General features: G+C 37.3%; 1 protein-coding gene across 31 annotated transcripts in view; it reads right to left on the bottom strand.

Annotated features, from left to right (window-relative positions):
- Positions 1-18,780, bottom strand: part of DST (dystonin) — a 306,991-nt gene that overhangs the window by 174,856 nt on the left and 113,355 nt on the right. For 30 of the 31 annotated variants that reach the window (XM_032682528.1, XM_032682533.1, XM_032682525.1 and 27 more), the window contains one exon: positions 16,490-16,582. In XM_032682528.1, coding sequence (XP_032538419.1) covers positions 16,490-16,582 — 93 coding nt within the window. Of the gene's footprint in view, positions 1-5,914; positions 6,389-16,489; positions 16,583-18,780 lie in introns of those variants that run through there. The other variant, XM_032682541.1, reaches the window with a different exon arrangement.

Raw genomic sequence — 18,780 nt, 5'->3', positions numbered from 1 at the left:
CTTTAGTTTCTATTCATCACAGAACAACCAGACCACAATATAAACCAAGTCAACCATTTACTGCTTATCCGGACAACGCTTCTGAAAGAGATGATGTCATCTGGAAGTGCCAGATGTCTAGCAAAAAAAAAAAAAATCCCCAAACCCTATATTTTTTCCCTGTCATTTTCAGAGTCTTCTGTGTATAATCCTTAATTATCAGATTTTTTAATATACTCTAGCATGAGCAAGCTAACAACATAATTTGCTAATGGTCAATCCTTACTGCTAAGTTCAAACGCTCAGTCTCCTTCACGGTTAATTGACCAGGGATGGCTATGTACATTTCAGACTGCACAGAGTGCTAACACAGCATGTTTGAGTGCACATTAGATTCCTCTGGAAACAAGTAATTTCAAATATCAAGGCAACTTCTGAAGGTCGTACTTGTATCTGTTGTTACATACACAAACACAAAGAGAACATTTCTTACTCTGAACATGATCACTAGGCAAGCTCACTGTTGAAATTTTGGATGGCTAAAACTTTAATTTAGCTCCTTAAACGGAGATCAACACGCTTTTTATCCAAAATCTTCCAAGCACCATTCACTACCCTGGTTAGCCATCTGAAGAAAAAGGAATAAACTAGACTGGGTTTAAAAACTGAAACTACTTTTCGCTCATGGAGGTAGCCCATTTCACTACAGGTTAAGGAACACTAACATCAGCCTGAGACCTGAAACAGCCTGAGCACTTATGTTCTCTAAATAAAGTATTTCAGACTCCAAGGCTAACATTTCAGACTTTCAAAACACGGAATTAATATTTTTTAAAAGTATAAAAATACACTGAGGGAAATGGTGAGTCAAAGGGCTATATTTTATTACACTTACAAATATAAGCACTACTTTGCAAGATGCCCTAATAACTTGAAACTACTTAACAAGTAAAATTCTACCACCACAAAATAAGGTGTCAGAGAGAGAGAGAGGGAGAGAGTGTGCACATTTTTCCTTTGATAGCCCCATAAGGATAGTATAGATACTCATTCACAACTGTGCATTACCATCAATATTTCTAATATCATTTTCCATAGCAGAAAAACAGAAGGACTATTAAATTATGAATACTAGAACAGAAAATAAGTTAATGGGCAATCAAATCTTCTACTAGTCAAATTTTGTCCTTCCAAACAAAATTTGTGTGAACCTTTCATATCTCACAAACCTATCATTTACTCGCTGTAAACTGTTACTAGCGGACATTTGTTCATTAAACGTGGAACAAATTACTGAGTTTGCACGAGTTTTAACAATTGTTTGCTAGAGATCCAGTTCTCCAAATTATCTCAAAGCTTGTGAATTAAAAGTTATGCAAGAGAAAGCAATGGAGGTAATTCTCTGCACATCCCTTCTATTTCAGGATCAAAGTCTTAATTGGCACTAAATACTCTCTTGCTTGTCACTGGGAGAACTCATTCACTTCTGCTATGGCACATGCTTTTTCTCAGCCTGTCAGTTCTCTTTTCATCACACAGTATCAAAAAGCCTCAAGTTCTTTCCTTCCATTGATTTCAGTGATACAGTTTTGAGCCCAAAGAGCAAGGTGGAGAAGACTTTCCAAAAGAAATCAGCAGTGGTGCTGGATTTCTGTGACTCATTTTTACACTGCAAACAGAAAACGACCAGAACTCATATAGATAGTAAGATGTCTTTCCTCTGATTTCATCTTATCCTATATGTTTTGAAACAAGTCTAAACTTGACTTAATGTACTTCACTGCACAAAAATATATAATGGGATAGAGATGTGATGTATACATGTACTCAGATGTCACCTAGCTTAAACCAGAAAAATCTGAAGAACACAGAGAAATACAGAGTGCAGCTTTGAGCAAAACTCTTCAAAAAATACCAGATGAGTTGAAGCAGATAGGAAGAGAAAATAAAAATGACAAAGATCTAAAAATATGTGACCTGTTAGGAACACTGAAAAATTATGTTTATTTAGTCTAAAGTAGGGAAAACCAAGGGGAGATGTGATACAGTCTTCAAATATGACAAATGCTGTTGCACAAAATAAAGAAAATAAATCAACTCTTCTACGAATAGGGAAAAAAGTAATGATAATAAGCATGAGAAGCTTCTGCTAAAACCACTTTTCAATAGAAAAGACAGATAAGCAATAGAAAAATCACTCAGAGAATATGTGAAACCACCAATAAGGCAGACACAGAAGAACAAGTGTCAGTCAAGAATGGTTTTCATTAAGCTATCTTGCCTTTGGGTACAGAGATCACCTGTAGAGCTGTCCAGAGTCTTTCCAGCCCTAGTTTTTTAGTTCCATCAATGATTACAGATCTCCTTCATTCATGAGCATTTAAGGTAGATTACACCCGTTTCTTTTGAGTATTACAAGGAAGTAAACAATACTGTGCCAATAAAGCAAAACTCCTGACTTTTGCACCTTTGCCCTGCAAATCACATTCCAGAAGACCAACTGGCATTTCTCTCTCATTTGACTGTTCTACACGAATAAATAAGACATGATCATATGATGGTGGACATAGTCGGAAGGTATCTTGTTATCTTACAACTATTTGCAATGACAACTGCAACAATAAACAGAGGGCTACTTAGCCAGAAGTATTCCACTGAATATGCTGATCCCAAATAATCTACGTTTTTTAACTTAAAAATATTGCCTTTAACATGACTCTAATACATGTGCTTGGTTTTTTTCTTCTTGTAGATTATTATTAGTCTTGTAGATGAGGTAAGAAAAACACTGCATCAAACCCTATGTAGATGCATGGCAACGAAACAGCTGAGGAACTTGCTGCCAAGACAACAGTTGAATACTGGAAGTAGATGAATGATTCTGTTTACATATTAGATTTTTTTTTGAAAAAAAAAATTTACATCCATAAATCAGAACTGAAACTTCCACAAATTATCTTGGAAAAACAATTATACTGATAGATAATATGATACACTAAGTCAAATTCAACAGAAGCTGACAACCACCAAAAACTGGTGGTAACATGAGCTGGTAGCTATCTTTTGCTGATACTGAATGAAAGCCATGTCTTGTTTCAACACATGAAATAGCAAATATCACAATGGCAGTATCCTCTGTAGAGAAGTTGAAACTACAGCCTTGATTTTCTCTACCTGCACTCTACCTGCACTGTCCTAAACCATCACTGAGAAGGGGAGCTGCTGCAGCAAGCCTGTTTCAATCTTCATTCACAACTTCTTGACCTTAACTGCCATCTGCTCTACTACAGGCCTGAGTTAGAACAATACCAGAGCACATCTTCCTTGAGGAATTCACCATCCTGTATTAGGAACAAGAGCTGTAAAAATTAGGCCTCAGCAGAGAGTAAGAAACTTTTCTCAAAGCTATTAGTGAGCAGTCAGAAGCAATGCTTCAGAACACCCCTCTAAGCTGTTTTGCAAACAGGAAAACAGAGATAATTGCAGCAGCATATATTTGAACACAAAATCATATTTTTTTTACATGAATAAGAAACCATGCCACAGAAAGAAACTCAAAGAATATGTTTCAGTAGAGGGGACTATGCTGTTTCAGAGAGTAAAACATCATATCTCTATGGCAGTGCAAATCATCCAGCTGTACCAATGAGTTTCCTGTGGCCTCTGTTTGAAAAGCCATCATGCTTTCCATTATCTCAGGCACTGTGTAAGCTAAGACTAGATTACAGGCATAGATAAGTTGACAAGGTGAGGGAAGGCTACTGATCTCTGTAATAATGGCAAAGAAAATAGTAAAAATTGAGATTGGTAACTGCAAACCTTGTGTGTCAGCTCAGGCTGGTTGGTAACAGGAACTTTGTGGATTTGCATAAATAACAGCTCTATTCAGTATATAAAAGACAGAAATGTAAGACATTAAAATGCTTGGTTAGTTCTCAAAAGCAATCAGAAAGAAAGTGACCATGACTTTGTAAAGTAATTAAAGTCTGTAATCTAGTTTTTCCTGTATTTGTTTACAGGTCAAACCTTGGTGCTCTTAAAATTACTTACACTGAGAATCTTGGGTTGAGAAAGGAACTGAACTGAAAGTCAGACATTTCAGCAACTGAGGCATTTAGCTTTATGTGTCAGTAGTTTTCATATTCATATCATTATGCAGTGTTTTCTCAACATCAGTGTTGATGTAGGTGCTCAACAGAAATCTTCTTTTTTTCCCTCCCCTTCCTCTGTGGTAACGAGAGTTATACTCTTGGTTGGAGTAATAACTGCAGCAGTATTAGAAACTGTATTACTCTCATTACACAGGAAAACACAGCCATGTTTGGCTGAACAGACAAGGCCTCATACCCTCTTACTCAGCAATGACGTTTTGTTCAAATCAAAGAACATTCCTAAGCCCCTCCTGAATTCCAGCTAAGATTAGGAGGGCAAAGATCTCCATGTGTATTAGGAGGCTATTTGTACTAGTGTGCACTGCGTGTTGTAATTGGGTGTGTTATCTATGTTTAAAAACTAAGCTCAGACAAAGTATTGTTTGATTTCTGTTACAAAAGGAAATTACAGAAGCAACAGAAGTTTAGTTAGATCTTTGCCAGAAATAATACCTTCGGCATATGCCCCTTCCCTCTGTTCATTCAAGTCAAAGCTCAGGTGTCTCTTTTGAGAAAGGGGATTCGGTTTTAGACCAGATCCTGCTATCAGCATTTGACCCACACATACAGATTTCAGTTGCTCTGATATATGTATGGAATTGGTAAGCATGGATACCAAAAATTTGCTTTCCTTCTGCAACTAAGAATTTCTGAATTCTGCAACTAAGATCATGTTTTGGTTTCTTTTATTGTAAAAATAAAATAATCCTACCCTTAGAGGAATATGGAATTTCAATAATTAATATTAATAGGTCATCTAGACAGTTTGGGAGGAAAGATCTTTTAAAAGAAGTGTAGAGAATTATTAACATGATTGATGTTCACTTGTTCTATTTGAGGCTGTCTATGTAGTTCTATCATTCTTCCCTTCCTACTGGTCAGAACTAAAAAGAATTAGAAATATGCCTTTCCTTGATACAAGACCACCAAGAGTTGGTAAGAAAATTTACTGCAGATACTGAATAAGAACTCTCTAAAATGCACTCCACCTTCTAGCAACATTTTAACATGAAAATCTCTTTCCTAAATTAGGAAACAGATAAAACTATAGACAGAAAAACAGTACACGGATATATCAATGCTCCTAAAGTACAGTTATTAATTAGCCTTTGAAAAAGGTCAAGTGATATGTTCTGTCCTACAACTAGCTGTAGTATCATAGCATGGGTAAAAGGTTTATACACAGCAAAGTGAAGATATTTTTGTAATAGAAAAAATATTGTTCAAAATCTTATTCTGAGCTAACTTTCAAAGATAATGTATTGCACCAAAATATTTACCTTGCTCCTGTTTGGCGGAGTGCTAAATAATGCCTTTTCTTTTGTCAATTGGGAAAGCATAGCATCAGGATAAAAGCTCTTTTGTTCAAGTAGTGTATCACTTTTGCTTTCGGAAAGAAAGTGATGCAACTTTGCAGACTTACTGCTTTCTGAAATATCTTCAGTGATCCTGCAAGAAGTTATGTTTAACTCAGCTTCTTCATGTTGTCTGCCTAAAGTGTGGATAGCAGAATCCAAGGTAGTTGTTTTTCCATAACAAAGACCACTAGATTTCTTCAGGAATACTAATTCTGTCCTGTTGCCATCCTCTGAGTATTTCCTTTTACCTATACAGTGTTTCTCTGAATTCCTCTTGTCTTGTTTCTTTAACCAGGACTCTGTTTCATCATACTTGGTGAGCCTCTGATTATCACCACGAAAGCTCTCCCCACAAAGAGAATCACTCTTTGCTTCACCTAGTAAAACTTTTGCTTTAACAATATCAACTGAAAGGTCTGTACTCACAGGCAGAGCATTACCAGCCACTGTCACTCTCCCGGGGAAGGAATCAGCCAATCCCACACCCTTCGGGTGAATCTCAATGTTTGCTGAAATCTCCACTTCATATTGTCGTTTTTCTTCATTTTCTTTAACGTACACTGAACTTGATCCCTCCTCTGTCGATTTCTTTCTTCTTTTTCTTCTGAAATATTTTCTTCCAGGAGAATGTTTATCTGGACTTAAGGGAGCTTTGGCAGGATCTAAACACTGTTCTTCCTTTTCAGCCCTCACACATCCACAGACATTCCCCATTTGGCTTTCTGTAACTCACAGCCGCACAGTCTCATTCATTCCAGTATATATATATATACACACTTAAATCCTCCTCAGAAAGTTAAGAACTGCTGTTGACACTGTAATTTCTTCCAGACTTCACATCCATCCGCCTCAGTACGTAGCCATTTTGCTTATGAGAAATGCACACGCAATAAACTCTGTGGCACAGTGCCCAGGCAGGGCCTGTGTCTGATTAGACACTGTGGCTTATTTCTGGCCACCAATCCTCTTAAATAAACATCACTGCTTCAGCATTGGGCTGTAATGCTGATTGCTTTTCACAGAGATGACATAGCATTTATGAGCAATAGAAATTTCTCACATGCCTTTTAACTTCTCGTTTCACTTAGCAACTTAAGCAAGACAAAGTAGAAAAATACGTAGCAACCTTTGAAACTATTAGCTACACTCCAAATCCAAAAGCAAGCAGCACAGTAAATAGCAGGGATTTAGGTAGCAGATTTGTTTTGCACTTCATATGTTTTTATCGCATATCCAACGATTCACAAATGGGAAGATTAAACTAAAGGATCAGAAATTGCTCTGACAGCTTGCTGGAGGTCAAATTTTTATTTGTATGTGGAGTTTTCATAGCAGCCGATGTGATTTTTCACTGATTTGTCAGCTATAAATAACCTGCTGCTTCAATGCTATCATACAAGCACAACAGCTTGCTCAGGGCAGTGATGCTGCGTACCAGGGCTGAAACTTCGAAACAGTTAAACCTTCTGGCAGATAAAGGTGAAACAAATCATAAAAGCTCATTTATCTAGAAAACTGACCTTAAGATTACTGTTTATAAAAATGGAGCTTTATCCTTCTCCCATGCTCTTGTAAGGCATTTCTATGTAGCTCTGAATGTAACAGCCAAGAAGCACCTATGCCTAAAACTAGGTAGAAATACACACTTTTAAATTGCAAGCAAGTCTAATCTCCAGCATACTTTGTTTGGAAAAAATCTTTTTAAGCTTCCACTTTTTGTTATGGATACGTGAAATCTACTAAAACCAGCACACATCAACAAGGGCAGATGTGTATGATTTCTCATGCTGAGAAAGAACTGCCAAGTGACTTGCCAGGCATTATCAGGTGTTACCATTGAGTTTCCCAGGCTTATTTGGAAAGGAATTGCAATAACGAAACCCAGAGACTTTATCCCCAGGGGCCAGTTCCACCGAAGTTTTACTAACACATTTTACTAACAGGATCTAGAATGAATAATACAGCAAAGAACCAGGATGTGTCTCCAAAGAATTTCCAAGAATACAGTTCCTCACTGTTGCCTACTCTCAGGGCACTGAGGTAAAATTTGACAGTAATGCTTAGAAAATTTTGTACTGTAACATTACAGAATACAGTGACAGATGGGCAGTTATGTACAAGCACAATATTAACATGTTTCTTTTCAAAGTAAACATTATGCTATGACTCTTTCATTACCTCAATTTGTATTTGTAGCATGCTCAATGTACAGATGCACTTACAATATTTACTCCCTTTACCGAAAATGAAAAAGCTGTATTCTAGTTAGCTTAGAAAAATTATTTTGGAAAAGTGACTTTCAGCTAAGGCCAGAGGACTCATTGATTTGAAGCACACTTCCACATGAGCCTGAGTCAGGTCCTGATGTGGCCACCCTTAATTAACAGAAAAATACATTAAAAAAAAAATCTTTGTGAACTACATCACTGTGTTTGTACAAACAAATGGCTTTTACACATAAATATATACTTCTGTTTCTTCTCTCTCATCAGTAAAGATTATTCAGGACTTCGCAGTGCAACAGGCCAAGGTTAATTTCATTTTACACAAATATAGTTTCTGTTTTAACAACAAGATGTCTAATAACAATAAGATATGGTTAAAGAGATCATAGCATAATAATATTAAAATATATTAAAAAAAATACTATCTTGGTAAAGCAAAAATTATGCAAAATGTTAAAGACAAGTATCCAGCATTTGAGTGACCGACTGCAAGTCCTTATGCTGTCTTATTGAAAATGTATCTAAACAACCTACCACAAGTACATTGCCAGTGTTCGCCCTCCACAAACTTCACAGGGGTTAAGAACTTGCTTAAAAATACTTCAAAATTTAAATTTCCATAGCAAGCATATATTTAAATTAATACACATGAGCACCGAGGCTTCTATATTAGACTATTTAACTGAGCTTTAATGAAGTGTGACATAATATGTATTTCCTTTCAACTGTTTACATCTGCTTAACAGTCAGCATTATACCACCTTCTTTCAAAGAGAAAATGTTCCTAAAGCACTCTCTGTTATGTCCGAAGTCCTGTAGATTCAGTGGCACACTGACTGTTGTAAAAAATTTCAAACCAAATCTAATTCAAGATAGGTCAGAAGAAACACATATTTTTATTTTACAGCTGACTATCGCATTTTGTAATGCAATCAGTAATTTAGAAAGTCCCTGATCTTGCATATCCTCTTTCATTAACACCCTAAATTTTGAACACTTTTCCTTAAGAGTAGGTAATTCAATTTTTCAAAAAATCGGGGGATTCTGAAGTAGAATTTAAAAAAAAAAAAAGAGACAGCAAAAATAAAAGAATCAGTTCTGAAACACTAGTTGTAAGACCAGTGCTCCCAACAATCCTGCCTTACTTCTGCATTACAGGTCATAGCTGGTATAACTACAGTAGTCTTAGAATTTAACCATTTCTAAATATTAGCTAGGAATAAATCCATTCCAAGTATACCTCTACAGATGATTAGTAGTTTTTGTGCCTTTTGATCTTCCTAGAAATAGGTAAGAAATATGTATTTTTGAGACTTAATAATCATTTTAACAATACTTACCAGCTGTTCCAGAGAAGGCTATCATCTCTCTATTAACAGTTCTTTCTGCTATTCCTTTTTTTTCTCCATTAACCAAATAGTACCTTTATAGTCACTTTAACTTTTTAAGTAACTTGAACCAAAGTGCTCTTGAACAGATCAGGGACAACAGAACTGATAAATTACATTTTTATCAGTTGTGAGTTTTTTTATATAAAAACCCTAAGCAAAATAATTTTCCATGTTAAGGGAAGAGGATAATAAATGAAAGTGTGAGTAACTAAAGACAAAATGACCACTTTCAGCTAACAGAAATTCTATAAAGCAATATATCCAAAGGAAAGAGACACAGGTAACACGATTACACTGCAGACTCAGAAGAGGGAAATTGAAATTTATTCTAAAACCTGTCTGCCAGAGCATAGACAGATGATATTCTAAAGCATTAAAAGAGAATACCACTGAAGCCTATGAGAACCATCACAACATAGCAAAGACCACACCAAAGGCTTTGTCTTAGACACCTGACTAGAACTGAATAGAAGCTCAGCAATAGTTTAAGCCAAAGATCCAGATGATCAAAGCTGTTACAAATACTGCTATGGATTGTTCTATTTCTTTCTTTTTTTTTCCTTTTTTTTTTTTTAAACAAAATCTCCAAAGATGCAAACTTATACCCACCAATGCTGCAAAGTTTTATGGGGAGATTAGCGAAAAACTTTTTCTGGCACAAAACCCCCTAAGAAGTATAACATGAATAAAGGATTAGACCAACACTTGTCTGCAATTTGACCTTAGAGACTGCTTAATCACAAACAAGAGGTTAAGATTAAGACATGGCAAACAAAAGATTAACACTGAGACATGAAATAGCTCACGCTGATTTATATGGGTTTGCATTTAACCACAGATATTTGTAATTTGTCAAGCACGTCTGTGACTAGGAGATGCATTATGTTCTTAACATAGGACAGGTGCATTACCCATTATAGTGGCAATGTTGTTGAATATCTGTATTTGTTAGTCTGCAAAATGATGAGACCATTCATCCTTTGTACACTAATTTATACTTTACCATTGGTCTCAAATAGTCAGCAATTATTGTAAAGGAGAAGTTATTCCACTTTGTCAATCAAATCATGCCAGGTATCTTTTACCAAAAGCTTCCTAGGAACACATTTCAGGTAGCTTTGTATCTAAGATCCCTTTACCCTCTTTTTTTGTGTGTTTATGTAACACAGCAAAAGCAATGGAGCATTTAGCATAAAGGGGGCATATCATTTCATGGTACTAAAGCAGCATACCAGATAACCAGCAAGCATTTTGTTGCACAGCCCTAAGGTCACATGCAAAATGACAGAGAGATAAACATAAGCCAAAGAGAAAGTGAAAATTAAAGTACACAAGATAGAGAACAAGGGAAAAAAATAAAGGCTTGCCAGCACAAACAATTATAATTGGAGCTGTTTGAGCTGTACTGGCAACCACTCCTCAAACTCTGAAAGAGCTCTTCAGCTTTCAGCCGAACCATCAACAGGAGAGGTTTTATATCCAGTGAGATGGCTTACAAAAAGAGGAATTTGATCCTTGGCAGTTTTATGGCATTAAGGACTCTTAATGCTTCTCACCCTTGCCGTGTTCCAGATGAGCCTCAGAAATTCCAAGAACTCATTTTCTTACTTGAGGGTTAGCACGTTTGGGTATTTTTAATAAATTGCTGAAGAATTCCAGAAGAGACAACTAGGAGTTCAGTTGAGAAATAAAATACCATGAGAGTATACTCTACCAAATGCTGAATGGTGGGGAATGCTTCTGCAATGGCTAATGACGGGTAATTGCAGCTCCCAGGTGGAATATGCTTTATCCTACAACAACTTACAGTCATAGACTGGACAACTGGCCACATAGCTCCACCTTTAAATCTTTGAGAAGATCAAATCTTGAACTGTTCTAGTTATTTTAAAGCAAAGGCAGAGTAAACTTCAATCCTTGGTCTGCAGGGTACACAGCTCGGGCAGGGCAAGATTTAGAGTCAGGTGCCACTGGCCATCTGTGGCCAGCAGAAATGGTTGCCAGGAGAACAGTGAGTGAAGGTCAGACCCATATCTCTCAACTACACATGGCCACCTCAGGAAAGAAAGCAGCATGTCCATTGAATGGTGATGCCTAACATGGGATTTAACAGCAGAGCTGCTGAAGGAGAGGAAGGTGTACAGGTCTCAGAACATCACATTATTCCTCCGTCATCTGCACATCATTTACTGGAATGGGCCACCACAGCTGAGCTGCCTTCTCCTCTGGCCACCCTGAATGAAGGCCACAACCTTCATGACCAATGCAAGAGTGCTGCAATACCTATCTGCAGGCTCTGAAAACCTATCTGCAGAAAGGGGTATCAGCAACTTGAGAAAGGGCTGGGTAGTTGTTCTTTATCTCAGCCAAGTCATCTGCAAGCAAATCTACCTTTCTCACCTTGTTGCCCAACATTGGTAAAAGTTTAACTGCTGATGCTGGACCAAATGAATAGACTGCTTGGGGGCAGACTGATCAAGAATAACTTTTTCTCAAAGGTTTATGGAGAGTCAGCAGCAAAAAAAAAAAAGGATTCTCTGGCTGGCAAGAGAAGTGTGAAGAGGTTACATGTGCCCCAAGGAGGCCTGAAAGAAAGCACTCATCTGGCTGTAGGGAGCTGGACGGTACTGTAACATCTGGACAAAAACATCACTGAGCAGAGCCTTGAAAAGCACCATCCTGCAAAGAGGCCTGACAGTAAGGAGTTAGAGAGAGTGGGAAAAAACGTGTTTCACAGCAGTTTCCGAGCTGGAAAATGATGATGAAACTGAAATAGAAAAAGTCTATTGAGTCATGACTTCAAAGCTTCTGAATTTTTTTAAGGCCTTACTTTACAAAGGACTAATTTTAGGTGGCTAGAAGTTTAAAGTTTCACATTGGTTTGGCATGCTTTTTTCAACCAAGTGAAAATTATTCTAAATATTTAACATTTGTTAAACTAAACAATGCTTGCAGTGGTTTGAAAAGAAATTATCACCAATTTTTACCAAAATTAAATCTTACTAAAATTGTGGTTACATATTGAGGACAAATGCTACTTCCATGATTGAGTTGGTCATCTCCAATGTCATCAGTGAAAATATACTGGGTGTTGAAGGAGTCCATTAGAGTATTAATTTGGATATTTATACTTACAGCTTATGATTATACAAAATACTGTAATCTGATTTAGCATGTTCTACAGGTGCCAGGAAAATAACTTACAACACTTACTACATTACGAAACTGAATTTAAACTAACCCACATATTATTACAAGCATATTAAATGCATACTTCGAAAGCTTGCCTAAATCCTAGCAACATACATGTCTTGGGGTTTTTCAATATCCACAGGACAAATGATTTTATAACATACTCAACTCAGTAAACCACCATCTTTTCCATATCTTTTACATAATTACTTGGTACACAGAAGAATGTACAATTTCTGGACTTATGTAACTGCAGAAGTCAATGGTGTAACTCAGAACAACATTTATCTAATTATGGGTACCAAGTCACAAAGCTATAACTATCTTTAGACATAATTCAGATGCAAGAGAAACATAATCCTCAGATGTGTATTATCTTTTATTTTTGTTCATCATGTGTTTCCCCTAAATCATTCCTAAATTCATTCCAATAATCAGAGGGATTTTCTATTTTGAGGAAATATTATCCTCCAGATAAGGACCATGATTCAGAGAATCAATAAGCCACAAACAACAGCCAAAAAAACCCTCTGGCATCTTGACTACTTCCCAGATTGCAGTGTTATTAGAATACACACAAATGATGTGCAACAGAGCCAGTAACATCACACAGCAAATAGTTTCTTACACTCACTGAGAAATTAATTACCTTTGCAAATGCTAAAAAAAATTTAAGGGGTAATTCAGGTTAAGACATCCCAGTACAGGTGTCTACATATTCATGTTTACATGCTAGCTAGGTTTTGAAGAGACCATTTTATCCACTAGGGGCAGGATTTGGTTTCCTCAACATGGGCTTCTGAAACTCTTTGAGATATCCTCCTATATCCCAATTGGCTTCCAGCTACAGGTCTGGAAGAACATGGCTCTCTCACAGGTCTGGTGTCTCATCAGAGAACCCCTCATGCATATCCTGGATAGTCTAGTACACCTCAGATATCACCCAAATGCCATCTGTTTTTAGGAAACCAAATCAAAAGCCCTGGGGATCTTGTTAGTACAATCAACCGATTGAACAGCAGTGTTTCACACCCTGAATCAGAGACATAAGGAAAAAGCCAATTAACCAGCTAGAACATTTGTAACACTTAAAACTACCTAAGATATCTACATGGGATAGCATATACAGCACACACACATCAGAACACACTAAGCACCGATGCTGGACAACTGAATAGTTCCGTAAGTGCTCTAGGCATCTACTTCAAGTGATCTGAAGTGCTCCACCAACCTCACCCACCGTATTGCCTAGCATTCCAGCCATCACATCCACTGCTAAACATGTTTACCACAATTTAAGAAGCAGTTTATCCTGCCTGCTTTGTCTCTTCCCAGATGAGAGTGGGTTTCCCATAAGACCTATGTCATGTTTCTCATACTTGCATGGCTGTCTCATAAATCTCCAACGACAGAGACATTTATGTTTAGTCAAACAGAAGGAACCTCTAGTAGCTAGTTAGTTGACTCACTCTGTAGGCTATACTAAACGTATAGACTAAATCTCAGATTATTCAAGGTTCAGATTATCAGATTACAGGGACAATTTAGACACTTAATGCATAAGAACATAGCTCCCCATAAGCACCTGGACTTAGGTGTCTTAATGTCAAACTGAATCTGATCACAACTTTCCCGATAACTAGAGGATTAATCCATGCACACTACATTAACAATACATAGTTATTATCATGAAGCTTTTATCTCTTTGTGAAGACTCCACTGTTAGACTTTTCTGTTCAGATTTTTCCCTCATTTGAAATCTAAGTGAAGATAAAAAAACTACGTGAGGTGTTAAGTATGCACATTCTTCTGAACTTCACATTCTAAACCTGAATAAGCCATGTACAGGTGTCAATGACTGACACCAAATTACCATATTCTTCAGAAGAAGTGGTATAGCAGTAAATGTCACGCAGGCACAGACTAGTACAGAGGGTGCCCCTTACCTCACTTTACATAAATCCCTTCTGCTTTCAGTGTAGGCACTGCAGCCATTAACAGCAAAAAGACAGAAAATATTTTTTGTTAAAATTCTATTCTTCAGTTATTTCATATTTACTAATGAAGTTTAATATTTAGTCAAGAACCACTACTCATTCTTAAAATTATTTTTTCACCATTTTTTAAAGATATTATTTTGTTAAAAAACTGATCACCAAGAGGGAAAACCCCTTCCTGCTGTACATCAAACACAGTAGAGGAGAGGTAATCATCCCACTGCACTCAGAATTGGTGCAGCCTCACATTGCGAACTGTGTGCAGGTCTGGGCCCCAGAGTTTACAAAGGATTCGAATGTCTTTGAATGTGTCCAGAGGAGAACAACAGAGCTGGTGAAAGGGCTGGAAGGTATGTCCTAAAAGGAACGGCTGAGGACTTTGGGTTTGCCTAGTTTGGAGAAAGGGAGGCTGAGGAGTGACATCACTGCTTTACAGCTTCCTGAGGAGTGGAGAGGGATGTGCTGAGCCCTTCTCTCTATTATCTAGTGACAGGAGGCTTGGCAATGATCCAAAACTCTGCCAGGGGAGGTTTAGACTGGACATCAGGAAGCGTTTCTTTACTGAGAGGGTGGTCAGACACAGGAACAGGTTTCCTAGAGAGGTAGTTGGTGCCCCAACCCTGTAGGTATTTAAGAGGCATTTGGAGAGTACCCTTAGCAACATGCTTTAACTTTTAATCGGCCCTAAATCGGTCAGGCATTGTATGTCCCTTCCAACTGAAATAGTCTATTCTGATAGATCTGTAAGATCTGAATTGTACTTGCAGACATTTAATTGGCAATTATTGTGGTCAAGATATATTGAAGTAAGTGTGTTTCAGGTACAATCTAAATGTTTTAACATACTTCATATGGAGCTAGATACCTTACAGGAGAAAATCCTTGTTACACCAGCTCACCTAAACTAGTTCTTTTATATAAATGTTTTTCCTTTTCATTAATTTTTACAACTGTAACTAAGTAGTAGCTCTAACTTTCACTACTATTTATAAGCACCCAAAATTGTGCCAGATGCCCTGTGCTTCAGCTAGTGAGAGAAACACAATTTCAGTTCTGCAAAAACCTATTAATCAGGTTTAGAAAGATAAAATATACATCAAGTAAAGGCTTAAATTCCGCTAACAGCTTCTATTAGGAAGTTGCTAATAATTTCTTAAAATACAACAACATTCAATCACTGCCTAATTCTGTATGTCATACTTAAATATATTTAAACCCAGTCTTTTTTCTCTCCATATAACTATGTGGCAGCAAAGACTGACACAATTAGGGGAGCTCTCAGTCTTTGCTACTGGCTAAGCTGTGCACCCTGTGCACCCTGTTTAAACCAGGGCCCCACTGTCCCTATTCATGTTTCTGCTCCTCGTTAGGATCTGCAGAACGGCACATTAGATCCTAACAGCCTTTCTGGGTTTTTCTTTTTAAGAAATTTTTTCAGTCATAAATCCAGTGTGGAACATTCTTAAGTGAACCATGCTTTTTCTGTGTGATTGTGTAAATATCTGATCTTTTAAAATGCCAACAGTGCAGGGAGTTTATCGCTAACAATGCTGCAGTCACTAAATGGGAATTATCTGTCATCTGAATTACATCATCCACAGCCATGGCCATTATGAAAGCCTCATTTTGAGGAGCAATTTAACACCACACACTGTAAGGCTGCATTATACTGTACACAATCCCGCCAGTGTACAACAACCAGAGTGCCACCTAGTGTGACCTGCACTACCATCACTGGGGCTAGAAACAAATGCTGACGTGTTACGAATTGCTCTAAGAGGCTGAAAGCACTGCTTGCTAAAATACTCATATCAGCAGAGAAATTCAGATCCTGAAGACAAAAACCTTTTTGATATATTTTAATACACATCAAAAGAAGTCTGTGGAATAAAACACATCAAAAGAAGTCTATGGAATAATACAATACCCGTTTGTCCAAAAGCTGGAAGGAATATATCAACTATTGTCTTTAATGATGTTCAAAACTGAAGCTATTTTTCTCTCACTCCACAAACAGGTAACTAGCAGACAAACATCTTGAGGTTCAGTTTACATTATAAAATAAGATACATCATCAAAACCTTCAAATATACATTAGAGACGTAATCTATGGAGTCCTGTCTAAGCGGATGCGTTCATCATAACTGTATGCAAGAATATGACCAAAAACATACTGTCAAGCAAAACTAGGCTTACCTGAAAGTGCAAAATTATGGTCCATATCAACCCCAAAGTCAATTTGGGATTCCCATCTGTTATATCATCATTTCTGATGTTAACCAGTTTCACCTGCCATCGTAGAAAGAAAATACAGACAAAATTGAAATAAATATGCCACAAACACATACTGCGTTACACAGTATGATTGTAAAGGATGCACTACTCACTTCCTGAGCCTAGTCTGTTGGGGATTTTTTAATTCTCAAAAGCATTCTGGCTCTAAGCAGCCTGCTAGGAATTGCCCTCTCCCACTCACATCAAGCTGGGAAGATCCTCAGCTGTCACTAGGCCAGCAGATCTGCTCCCCATGCCAAATACCCTTTTCCTCCATTCTTGTCAAAAGGAGAAGGTATGACAAAGCAGGGAAAGATAACAAGAATATAATGATCTGTAGCTGGTGTATTAGTCCCAGGGCAGTGCTAAGCCCTGGGAAGTTAACACTGTCTTCCTTCCATCCCACACTTTCCTGTGCCAGAGTAAGAATTCAGCAGCAGGAGAACTGGCTTACTAAAACACAATGCTCTGGCTTAATAAAACTAAGAATTTAGTACCACATTTAAATAACCAATGGCTTAATGACAACAATTATTATCACTTCTGATGCTGCACTCAATCACAGTGCTATAACAAGAAATGGTTAACAGGATGAAAACAAAAGCTGTTATTATTGCCACTCCCATAACCTCGCACTTAAGAGTGAGTTCAATAATTCCATTTTCTTTGTCATATTTTAATAATTCATTTAATTTCTCTATTTGTATTATGTACCCATATAGCCTAGCAGTTTAAGATGAGTCAGCTAAAAGGCATTTTATGCCAACATTAGTAAAGTTACATGCACATGCTTTTGAATATATACCCTGTTATCAGTTGAACGAGCAAAGGCATGTCCTCCTCTTGATTTGCTACAAAATCTTAACTATTTTGAAGGAAAAAAAGTGCCAAACCACTATATCTGCAAGAAAGACAGTATATTCCACAGTTCTGGTCTAATTCTCAAGTCAGGTTTCCAAATTATCAATATGTAGGATTTCTCTGCCCTACAATCACAATAAAGCATTGGTTTTGGAGGTTATACAGCCAACCTGAGCAAGTTACCTCCTAAATATGGTTTAGAAACACCTACCAGAGGGATGAAACTTTAATCAACTGCAAGTCTCAGTGACAATTTACCAAGAAGACCAAAGCCCTATAAGCACTCCAGAATACAGTCATCTACACAAAACCATAAGGCTAAAGAAAACACAAAAATCCTCAGATCACAATCAACAGCTGTGTGATGGAGTCTTGTGGTTCCCATCAACACACACGTTCATAAACATGGGGGTGATCTGATCCTATATCTCCTGCACTTTAATATACATGGTCTGCTGTGTATAAATAAGGCATGGTGCAGCACAAGTGCTGAGGTCTTGCTGCATAAAAATACCGGTATGACCATCATTTCAAGTAGCCACTCATTTACTTTGTAGTGTTATTTGTTCAGTGGCTCACTTAGGTTAACAGGAAAAGTTTGCTTTGAACTCAGCAAAGGGAGATTGAGTTCTCAGTACACATATACTCAGTGACCCAAAAGACAAGTTTGCAATTTCACTCAAAATACAAAAGGACACTTAGTTTTATAACCAAATAAGTATCTATCTATGTTTTGCTAACCATAGATAAATTCAAACCTTTGAAGTAGCAAATAATTATTTTTTTATATCAATCAATCAAAAAGCAGATTTTCAGTGTCACTTCATTGGAATGGGATGGGATGGATAGGGAGAAACAGTTTTTCCTTCCATATTTTGGATACTTTTTTAAATTGCTGTTTTGTGAAGGGAGAAAGCAAGAATGCTGTAAGCATTTAAAAGAATTTAAAAGCAGTAGCAGAAAACCGCTTAGCAGTGTGGATTTCAAGTGTCTGGCTTAAAGGAGATACAGGTGAAATTAAGACTGGATCTTCCACAGTCCAGGTACGTAACTCTGCTGCCTTTCTACAGGACCAGTTTTGCTTTCATCGAGATCAAGGTTCGAGATTTTCCCAAAACAAATAAAATCAAAATAAGGAATTCCCATACAACATTCTAATTTCCTTGAATCTGCATTTTGCAATACAAATTAGACTTTGAACAAAACTGCAAACCAGTTAGTGTCTCGGCAGCATGAAAGACAGTTCTCCTTAGGAACTCACACACAATTTTCTCCTCTTTAATACCACATATCACACAGAGTGTGTTGTTATTGCTCAGAGAAGGGTGGTGCAAAGTTAACTTTGCCACATC

This window comes from Chiroxiphia lanceolata, chromosome 3 (genome assembly GCF_009829145.1).
Source record: "Chiroxiphia lanceolata isolate bChiLan1 chromosome 3, bChiLan1.pri, whole genome shotgun sequence".
Taxonomy (NCBI): Eukaryota; Metazoa; Chordata; class Aves; order Passeriformes; family Pipridae; genus Chiroxiphia; species Chiroxiphia lanceolata.
This window is presented reverse-complemented; position numbering and strand designations above follow the sequence as displayed.